The following is a 10,503-nucleotide window of genomic DNA, read 5'->3' on the forward strand; positions in this document are numbered from 1 at the left end:
AACTGTGCATAAATTGCATTTTTTTTTCTCATATTCGAAGATATTTCGATAAAAAAGCTAATTTTACCAAGTAGTTTGTATTGTAGTTAAATATCCAGAATCTGAAACTTTCAGTTTTTTCAATACTCAACGAGGCAATGAGAATTTTTGGAAAGAGCCAGCGTAGACCAAAAGCACCCACAAGCAACTAAAAAGAAAGTTAGAAACTGATATATTCGAACTGATAGTTGAAAAATGACGATTTTCCACACAAAATTTGTAAATATAATTTTTTTGATTGGCAAATCTTAAGTGCGTACTAGTCTCAAACCACCAAAAATTGTTGAGAAAAATTGGATGCCACTGGGCGATAAAGGAGATGTTTTCTGACCGAAATTACCCTCGAAAGTAATCAACAGTAAGCTCTAAACTGCAACAAATGGAGACAGAATCATTGCTAAATCAAATATGAATAAAAGAGGATAAAAAATAGATAAAATGAAGATTTTGTACTAAAAAAAGAGTATTCAAGCGAATAACAAAAAGAAGATAAGAAAATTGATTTTTTACAAGGTACAGTAGACTTTGACTTTAAAGGCGCGTGGCGAGCATTGAAAAATTTGTAGACATTCGTCTGAAGACCGCTGACAGTACTTCGTGTGTTTTTTTCAGATTTTTACTGATTTTTTTTTGTTTCAACTTTTCAAAATACTATATTTCGTTTTGCTAGGCGGTAATATAATCTAAATAAGCTCGAAGCGAAATTATCGATTTTTCGGTCTCCCGGTCGCCTCGAATTTATTTAACGCAATCTGTTCTGGACGTTTTCGAAGAAAAAAGTGGACATTTTCAGAAAAAGTATCACATAAATGTATAAGTAGACCTTTCGATACCCTTAAAAATTGTATCCGCGCTAAAAATGAAAGATGGCAGAGGAATCCAAGTTCTTCCACTGCCCCCGGTCCACTATGCGTGGCAATGCTTCCTCCAAGACAATTGGTTTAATTTTGTCTTTCAACTTTTCACATAACCCAAATTCTTCAAACTATTTAGTTTTGAAATTTCAGAATGTCCAGCCTGGATTCCTCAAAATCTCCGGTCCCTCCAGCCGGATCTTCCGGCGGCGGTAATAAGGTTGGTTTGCATTTTTTTGCGATTTTTCATTCATGTAAAACATTTGCAGTTAGATAGTTTGTCAAAGGAAGATCTAGTGAAATTTGCAAAGAAGCAGGTTGCTCATTTAGCTGAAATGAAGAAAAACCAAGCAGCACTCATGGAGAAACTGGTTCGAACAACGATTTTGAATATTTACAGCATAGAAAGAAAATTTCAGAAAACGAAAATTGGAGAATTGGAGCAGTTAAAGAACCAATCGGACAATTTGAAACTAGTAAACGATAAGTTGACATCAGAAGCGGCTCAAAAAGTTGAAGTAAGTATTTGAAAAAAACAACTATTCGAACATGTCTCAAAAGTTTCAGAACAATCCCACGGAGTGTACAGAATGTCTTTCAAAAAGTGGAGCATTGATTGATTTAGAAAAGGAAGTCGTCGAGTGGAAGGAAAAAGGAACTCGAGCAGATATGTTTTCTCTTGAGATCCGTGATTTGGAATCCAAGATGGACCAGTTGAATCGAGCTCTGCGGGAGAAGACAGAAGCGTTGGTAAAAGCGCAGGAAGTGATCACTGAAAACGATTTAGCTGTTAATAACATGAAGTAGAATCTGATAAAAATTTGTTTAGAATTTATTTTTTCCAGAAAAGAATCAAGTTCTTCGAAATCTTCCATAGAAAAACTCACCGAAGAAAATACTCGACTTTCAAAAGCGTATGAAGACGAAAAAGCGAAGCGTGCTGATTTTGAAGGACGCCTGAAATCGGCCGAATGCCGCATCGCTGAACTTTCAGATCAACAAGGGAACGAGAAGCTAGGGCTGGCAAGAAAAATGGCAGAAAGTGAGAATAGAGGAAGAATGTAAGATCTTAAATTTACTTCCAAATTCAAAAAATGTTTTTCTTGCAGTTTGGAAGAAGCAGTTGATGTTCTGAAAGGCGAAAAGGAGAGACTAGCATCGAAAAACGAAGAATATGCATCGAAGCTAGAGGCTGCAGAAAAAGAGTTTGCAGAATTCAAGGTATGAAATAAGTTATAGAGCTTCACAAGAAAAGTTTTCTTTTTAGAAAAAGTCTCACTTTGTACTTGAAAAGAAAGGAAAACAAGCGGATGAAACAAGAAAACTAACCGAAGATCTTGAGAAGGCCAAAGTGACAATAGCTGAATTGGAAGAACAAGCTGGTCAAACTAGACAAGAGCATTTCAAGACCCTTGAGGACTTGGCTTTCTCTCGTGATAAAATGGAGAAGCTGGAACGAAGTTTGAAAGCTGTAAAAGCCGAACTAGCTGAAACCGAGAAGTCCCACTCCACTGCGATGGATGAGCTTCGGTCGAGTTCGTCAAAACTTATTCAACGATTGGACGAGGAGTTAAGATTGATGAGATCATCTCGTGACACTGCTGAACAAAAAATAAAGGATCTGGAAATGACGAAAGAAAAAGTAGATCATCTTCTTCAAAATGAACGACAACGGAGTGAGAACGAAAACGGAAGTTTGAAGTCGAAATTGTCTACTGCCACGAAGCAAATTCAGCATTTAGAGAAGGAAGTTTATGATTTGAAAACGGATTCAGAAAACCGTCGCATTCAAAGTCATCAACAACAGCAACAAAAAGCAATCGCAGCTGTGGTTCCTCAACAGATTCAACTCCCAGAACATCCTATTCCACCACATCACTACCAACGACCAACAGTGGCTCCATCTGATTCAGTGTCATGTTATGATGAGCAAACACAGGTATGGGGGCTATGTACAGTTTTTATTGGGGCGAAAAAATCAGGCAGGAAAAATTTCGAGGAATGGTAGTGAGATGTTAGCATTTTTGGAGAAGTGATTTGCATTCCGTGACAAATTGCTCATCATTCGATGACTCTTTTGGCAGTTCAATAGCCTTGCTCAACAGCTCACGGGCTTGTTTCTTCTCCTTCTTAGCAATATGGCACTTTGACAAGAATAGCAAGTTCTCGATCCAGTCAGAGTGTTGCTGGTAAGCGGCTTCAAAGTCCACAAGTGCATCGTCGATCGTTGCCTTCGGCACTTCGCTGTACAACATGGATGCTGCCTGAAATTAGTGTTATTTGAATGATGATCATTTCGAAAAATTAAAATACCTTTCTTTCGAGCCATGACAGGTTTGCGAGAGTGAAGGAGAAACGGGCACGGAGGTGAAGCAATGCGAAATCGGTTGGTTCCAACTCGAGCGCCTTATCCAGCATGTCCTTGAGCTTTCCTCCTTCACTGATCTTCTCCTTGGTTGGCAATTGATCGACGACGAGTCCGAACAAGATGGCCGCCCACTTGGCTGCCAGGAAACAGTTTGGATCAAGTTCCATGGCTTGAAGTCCGTAGTCGCGTCCTTCGATCAACACCTTCCGTCTCTGCTCACCAGTCATTGTATTGGACAGCTCGTGACAGAACCGGCACATTCTCCACAGCAGATCGCACGACAACTCGCCATTCTCGCGTCGTTTCTTCAGTTCGTTGAGTCCATTGGCAAACTCACGGTCGTCGAATTGCTTGTCTGATACGGCAAATGATTCCTGAAAATTCGACGTTGGAGAACACAAGAACGACTAAAATTATTACAAACTTACCATTGTTAAATTAGAGGGTTATGAAGTCGATTGACAAATGCAGACAAGAGAAGGATGCCTGAAAACGTCATCGTTAAATATCAGTAGAATGGGGTGCGAAAACAAAAAAGATCTTCAAAGATTAAAAAGGAACATTCTGGACATATATTGTGCCACGCGCTCTCTAGTCCAATATGATACCTACGAAAACTACAGTTTCCTAATTTAGAAAAACAACATGTTTTCAGCCTGATCGATCACTGGAGGATGTTTTGTATGGTGATCTTGGTGATGAATATAGTGAGTGGACATATTTTGTTTTCCGATTTTACCGATTGATTACAGGAGTGGAATCAGATGAACTGTCAGAGGAGAAATTCAAGGCATTGATCGAACAACTAGATAATTTGAAAAAAACGAATCATCATGTTGCGGAACTCTTGAGCGAAGCGGAAACAACTAATGGACGGTTGACTACTCAGGTATTATATAAAGATTTTCAAAGTGCAAGAAACATTTTTTAGAACTCATTATTGAAAGACGAAATAAGAAGATTGGAAAGAGAGGAAAAACGGGAGGCGGAGCTGTCAAACGAAAAGAACATGGAGTACTTAAAAAATGTATTCGTTCAATTCCTTAAACCAGAAAGTGTTCCTGCTGAACGAGAGCAATTGGTGGTTGTTCTACAAAGAGTTCTTCATCTGTCACCGAATGAAGTGGACATTCTAAAAGCTGCATCAGGTGAGGAGCAAGCACAAAAAATATAAGAATAGAGAGATAAAGAGATCTGATAGAGAAGAAATGTCTGTGGCGCTGCTGACCAAGCGACGACAACAACAGAAACAGCACTGCAATAGTTTTTTTGGCAAACAAAATGTGCAAAAATTGAATGATTCATGGTTGAAAAAAACAAACGTTACGAAGATGAAGAAATCTAAATATGAGAAGTTTCGGCTTTTATAAAGAGGATTCTAGGTAAAAATTTTGCCGCGCGCGGGGTAGAACAAACTGAATAGGTAGATCAAAACTATACAAAGTTATATTAAATGAGTGTGGAGAAAAAATTATTTAAAAATGCATTTCAGCTCACATGGCTACTGCTCAAACAGGAACATGGTCATCGTATTTTACTGGATGGACGGCAACAACTTCGTAATCCTTCTTTCTATACATTAACTTTAGTTGTACATTTCTCAAAATCACCTATTTATTTATTGCATGTTTTCCGGGTGTGTTTCTCTCATGTTATTGTGTGATACTTGTTTCAAGCCAACTCTAGTGATATCATTGATGGGGTTTTTTGCAATCATTTGATATTCTCCTACTTACAATAAATAGGTTTCGATTTTATAAAACTTTGAATTTCTTGCTTTATTCATCGCTGTTATTTCTACCTGCTTCATGATATACCTCGAACCATTTGATTCATTATTCTATTCCCGTTTTCAGATGGAAGAACCGAATGATTTAAATCTCTCCGATACCGTTATGAGTGAAATAAAAGGCATGTGCGTCACAGAATATAGTAAACCAAATATGAGCTTGATTGCCCAAATTAACGAACTCTTCCCAACTGAGCAATCACTTACTCAACTTGATTCTGTAATAGCTGCAGTAGAAGGCGAGATAGGCGAGTTGGACAATGAGTTGGCTTATCTAGTGGAGACGAATGCCAATGTTAGTGAAAGAGGAGAAGAGGCTTTAAAACATGCACAAAAAGCGATGGTAGAACTGGAAAAGAGTATAGGCAGTATACGAGAAAGAACAAAGTCATCAGATGAGGTTTGTTCTTGGAGCCTCCTCGTTTTATGCTGAAACTCGTTTACAGATCGTTCGAGAGATGACAAGAGACATCAAACAACTAGACATTGCCAAACGAAACTTGACGGCTTCCATAACAACTTTACATCATCTTCATATCCTATTAACTGGAGTGGAATCTCTCGGAGCTTGGGTGGAGAAGAAAGATTATAGTTCTATTGCTAGACAGCTTCCTGCTATTCTGAATGTTCTTCAATTGTTTGATGCATACAAAGAATCAGAACAGATCGCTAATCTTTCCGAACAACTAGATAAATTTAAATCTAGTCTAACAATTCAACTGGCTAGAGATCTGAAGAATGCATTCCAGGTAAACCGCGAAGTCTACCATAAGTAAATGAATCATTATTGTTCCAGACTGGACAGCTCAGTGATCGAATTACTGATATGTGTAGAGTAGCAGCTGCACTGGAAGGAAACGTAAAAGAAAACTTTGTCAAATGGTTCATCGAACAACAGCTCAGTGAATACTGTATCATTTATGCTGACAATGAAGAAGGAGCTTGGCTGGATAAGGTTGACGACAGATACAAATGGTTCGTGAGGAAACTGACGGACTTTGAGCGAGCAGGACTATCGAATATTTTCCCAAATGATTGGCATATGGGAAGACGACTAACAAGCGAGTTTTGTATTGTAACAAGAGACATTCTCTATAGAATAATGACAAGAAGAAGGCAGGATCTGGATTGGAAATTACTAGGACATGCTATTCAACACACCAAAATGTTCGAAGCTCTCCTCACAAAACGGTTCCCAGAAAAAGATGGGATATCGTTTGAAAAAACAATTTGGAGTGTTTTTGACCCCTTCCTTGATGTGTTCATAAATGCCCAAGAAAAAACACTCAACGAATTTCTGGATACCTGTGCAAGCAAAATACGATCAGGGGAAGAAAAACCAACCCGGGAATCGTCTACACATGCTGTACCGTTTCCGTCCTCAGCTGATATGTTCCTTCTCTTGAAAAAGGTAATTACGGAATCAAGCAAGTTGAGCAGTGAGCCAGATGCTTTGATAAGGTGAGAGCACTCTATAACTGAAAAATTGAAGAATACAAACCTTTATAGGGATGTCATCGGTGTAGTTCGGGTGTGTCTTCGTGGCTATGCAACATCATGTCTGATCGCATTTCTGCCATCACTGGGTTCACAACAATCTGGAGCTGCCAACCTTTTCAGTCTGATCAGAGAAGAAGTCGCCTATCCAAGGCTGACTCCTGATCAACAATTTCTTGTTTGCTGCATTCTGGCAACAGCAGATTGGTGTGCAGAGACATCGATTCAGCTACAGGAAAAGTTGGCACAGAGGATACCAGGCGTTGATATCACTCAAGAAACCGAAGCATTTTATTCTATCACTAATCAATCTTTATTGGTTTTAGTACAAGATGTAGAGTCTACCTGTGATGCTGCTCTACAATCAATTAGTAAAGTCAAGTAAGCATTTCTCACAGCACAGAACGCATATCTATACTATTTTAGCTGGAGTTCAGTAGACTGTGTTGGTGACGAGTCTCCTTTTATTGGAGCAATGCGAGCTCATCTTCGACAAGCTGTTCCTTTAGTTCGTGACATGCTATCTGATCGTCGTAAATACTTCGCTCACTTCTGCCTGAAGCTAGCTACTCAACTGGCTCACAAGTTTGTTGGATCTTTGTTCCGATGTCGTGCCATCAGTACCCATGGTGCCGAACAACTATTACTTGATACTCATTCATTGAAGACGTTTTTATTGAGTGTCCCTTCTATTGATAGTGTCATAAATTCGAAACCACCAACTGCCTACGTTACAAGTGTGAATGCAGCCTTGACCAAAGCTGAAATGATTCTGAAGGTAAGTTATTTTCTCGAATGGAACTGTTCGTTACTCTGAACTTTCAGGTAGTAATGTGTAGTTTGGATACGGTAGATGAATTTGTGGAGCAATACATCAAGTTGCTCCCAGCTTCTGATGCAGCTGAAATGCAGAAGGTTCTTGAAATGAAAGGAGTCAAAAGACAAGAGCATTCAGCGGTTCTCAACACCTACCGTATTAAGATAGGAGCTTCAGGATCTGATCCAATACCACCATCAAATAGTCTGACATCTAGAATTGGAGGAGCTCTTCCAACCGTTGGAAGTGCGGCATCTGTATCTGAAGCATTCAATGCTGTAGTTTCATTGGCTGCCGATGGACTATCAGATCAAACTGTGACGTCTTCTATCGACAAACTCAAACGATTCGAAAGACTAGTCAAACGACAATTGTGATCATTCGAGTCATCAAAAAACTTTCGTGCCAAAGAAATGATAATTTATTTGCTTTAATTTTAATTTGTACATATAATTTATAATTGGTGTAACATGGTCTTGCAGTATAATAATTTATGATTTTGGAATAAAAAATCCTCATCAAGCAAACAACTTCGACTCTTCCATATATATGAGAGGTTCCATTCCATAATCTCTGTCATTTTGAACAATTTTTACTAAATTTGCCTTCTAACTGTACGTTCACTGATCACAGTTCAAATGATGTGCTCTATCGTTCGCTCCCCTTCATATGTCTGTGTCTCCACTCATATCTGTTCTCTAACTTTCACGTTGCATCTTTTCATTTGTTTTCTTCTTCTTGCTGACCGATATTTATCTCTGCATTCTTTTTCACCTTGATTTTTGTGGAATCTTGTCTTTTCAGACGAACAAACCATGATGCGTTTCTCGAGTATGCTTGTTCGCAATGTCAGATTGTGCGCAAATGCTAACCAAATGCAAGTTGCTGCTTTTTCAAGCAAAGCTCCAGAAATGATCAAAGTGGAGAAAGTCGGAGAGAAACAAAATGTTGCTCTCGTCAAATTGAACAGACCAAAGGCTCTGAATGCCTTGTGTGCTCAATTGATGACTGAATTGTCAGATGCTCTCCAAAATCTTGATACCGATAAGTCTGTTGGAGCCATCGTTATTACCGGAAGCGAGAGAGCTTTCGCTGCCGGAGCTGATATCAAGGAAATGGTAACAATGTCTTTTACTTTCAACGAAATTAAACATCTCCGATTAAGACTAACAATGAGTTTGCATCTACCTTTTCTGGAAGTTTTCTCTCTAACTGGACTGCCGTCACCGACGTCAAGAAGCCAGTGATTGCAGCTGTCAATGGATATGCATTGGGAGGTGGCAACGAATTAGCTATGATGTGTGATATCATTTATGCCGGAGAGAAAGCTCGTTTTGGTCAGCCAGAAATCAACATTGGAACCATCCCAGGAGCCGGTAATTAACTGATTAAAAAATGTTTTGTGAAGCTTCCAATTCCAGGAGGAACCCAACGCTGGGCTCGCGCTGCTGGAAAGTCATTTACTATGGAAGTTTGTCTCACAGGAAACCAAGTCTCTGCTCAAGAAGCTAAGGACCGTGGAATCGTCAGCAAGGTGTTCCCAGTGGATCAAGTCGTCGGAGAAGCTGTGAAGCTTGGAGAGAAGATTGCTGACCAATCACCACTGATTGTTCAAATGGCCAAAGAAGCTGTTAACAAGGCATATGAACTGACTCTTCAAGAAGGCCTCCACTTTGAGAGACGTCTTTTCCATACTACTTTTGCTACCAAGGACAGAAAGGTAATATTTATTTGTTTTAAAGTTATTAGGTGGGGATGGAATCTTCACTTTTTTCAAGGCTGCTCAGTGTTGCTTCCAGTACATCTTCCAAATTGATATGTAGTGCCTGTAAAAAATTTATTTAACAATTGTATCCAATCTATAGCATCACTACATTGCTGTTAATTTTGTTGATAACAGCTTCGGTTCGTAGTTTCAAACCATCAGAAATTCCTCCAGACGCGAAATTTTGCATATTCACCAAAAAGTCTTTGATGCAATTGTTGACATCGTTTGACGAAATTTTTTTGGCCTGCTCACTGGAAGTAAATGTTTTAAATTGAGAAAAGGTCGAAAAAAACCTGCTGTGTCTTTTCGGCTCGTTGACTACATTAGTTATCTGTTCGACCACCGATTGGTTCGATTCTTGAACATTGTATCTTACAATATCTTGCAAAGTCTCGAAAAAAGATCCAACCGGAATGGTGATTGTTTGATGTGAATGGTTTATATTTGATGATGAGCTTTGTGTCATCTCAGTTTCTTCCTCAGGTTCTTCTTGTTTTATAATATTTTGCAATAGTTCTCCAATGTTCGCATCCGGTAGATCATCCGACACGTCAGCATGGTCTTCAAGTAGTTCAGGTTTCTGTTCAAGCTTCACTGTGGCATTGGGTTCGGCTGTAGTTTGCCGTGCACGATGAATCATTCTAGTTAACGCAAGCCTTGACGCTGAAACAACGCTATTATTTTTGACAAGTATTTTTTTCTCACCTCCTAGTGAAATTGGGCCTAATGATGACTGCAGTTCATCTATTAACTTTTTTGGAGAGCAAGTAGTATTTGCCGCAATTTGTTTCAAGGCATGCTTTGCGAGTTTTGTCTGAAATAGATTACGATACTAGATTTTTAGACTTTTCAACGTTTTCCTACGTTAGCAAATTCCTCGTCTGCTTCATGCAAAATGTGTCCTGTTCTCATGAAAATGTGCCCATTCACTCTTCTGGCACTAGCTGTACATCCAAGCGTTTGTCTGAAGAGTAAAGAAATATACGAAATGAGTTTTTTGCTATTGCTCACCTCTTATCACAGTATAAAAGTTCTGTACCATCTGCGAGAGATTTCTGCTGTCGAAGCAAGAAACCTTCGTGTATGAAGAGAGGCCTTGATTGTCGTTTGGACATTCTGAATAGTAGCGCAGTGAAACTTTGTCTAGATTAAGAAATCAGGGCTCTCAAAGAATTGAAATCTAAGTGAAGTGTGCCGAAATGTACATTTCGGAACGGTCGCTGCGAAACGTGCCGGTTACGAAACAGCGTATTCTTGGAGCGCACTTGCATAGTGACGCGTCGCAACTTGAGACCCCGGAAATTCCGGGGAAAAAAACTCCGGAGAAAAGTGGGCGGAGTCGGGGGCGGATCCTAAATTGCAACCCTGGCA

At 39.4% G+C, this 10,503-nt stretch overlaps 5 protein-coding genes across 5 annotated transcripts; 3 read left to right on the top strand and 2 right to left on the bottom strand.

Annotated features, from left to right (window-relative positions):
• Positions 1-1,047: 1,047 nt before the first annotated feature.
• CBG09976 lies at positions 1,048-4,824 on the top strand (the record flags this gene model as incomplete). The annotated part of the gene is made up of 10 exons (XM_002641601.1): positions 1,048-1,113; positions 1,163-1,264; positions 1,313-1,411; positions 1,461-1,696; positions 1,739-1,954; positions 2,003-2,114; positions 2,161-2,832; positions 3,917-4,150; positions 4,193-4,409; positions 4,754-4,824. The coding sequence occupies 10 exons, from the start codon at positions 1,048-1,050 to the stop codon at positions 4,822-4,824; spliced, it is 2,025 nt and encodes a 674-aa protein (XP_002641647.1).
• Positions 2,909-3,692, bottom strand: Cbr-rmd-1 (the record flags this gene model as incomplete). Its single annotated transcript, XM_045244230.1, has 3 exons — positions 2,909-3,157; positions 3,207-3,635; positions 3,690-3,692. 3 exons carry the CDS (start codon positions 3,690-3,692, stop codon positions 2,909-2,911), a joined length of 681 nt encoding a protein of 226 aa, XP_045094166.1.
• Positions 4,825-5,117: 293 nt separating the features above from the next.
• CBG09978 lies at positions 5,118-7,741 on the top strand (the record flags this gene model as incomplete). The annotated part of the gene is made up of 6 exons (XM_002641603.1): positions 5,118-5,450; positions 5,497-5,799; positions 5,847-6,511; positions 6,560-6,928; positions 6,974-7,325; positions 7,373-7,741. The coding sequence occupies 6 exons, from the start codon at positions 5,118-5,120 to the stop codon at positions 7,739-7,741; spliced, it is 2,391 nt and encodes a 796-aa protein (XP_002641649.1).
• A 438-nt stretch (positions 7,742-8,179) lies between these two features.
• On the top strand, positions 8,180-9,277 carry CBG09979 (the record flags this gene model as incomplete). The annotated part of the gene is made up of 4 exons (XM_002641604.1): positions 8,180-8,482; positions 8,530-8,740; positions 8,786-9,084; positions 9,230-9,277. The coding sequence occupies 4 exons, from the start codon at positions 8,180-8,182 to the stop codon at positions 9,275-9,277; spliced, it is 861 nt and encodes a 286-aa protein (XP_002641650.1).
• Positions 9,278-9,380: 103 nt separating this feature from the next.
• CBG09980 lies at positions 9,381-10,247 on the bottom strand (the record flags this gene model as incomplete). The annotated part of the gene is made up of 5 exons (XM_045244231.1): positions 9,381-9,383; positions 9,497-9,795; positions 9,838-9,946; positions 9,997-10,096; positions 10,144-10,247. 5 exons carry the CDS (start codon positions 10,245-10,247, stop codon positions 9,381-9,383), a joined length of 615 nt encoding a protein of 204 aa, XP_045094167.1.
• Positions 10,248-10,503: the final 256 nt, after the last annotated feature.

Source organism: Caenorhabditis briggsae (assembly GCF_000004555.2).
Source record: "Caenorhabditis briggsae complete genome, chrIII, whole genome shotgun sequence".
Lineage (NCBI taxonomy): Eukaryota > Metazoa > Nematoda > Chromadorea > Rhabditida > Rhabditidae > Caenorhabditis > Caenorhabditis briggsae.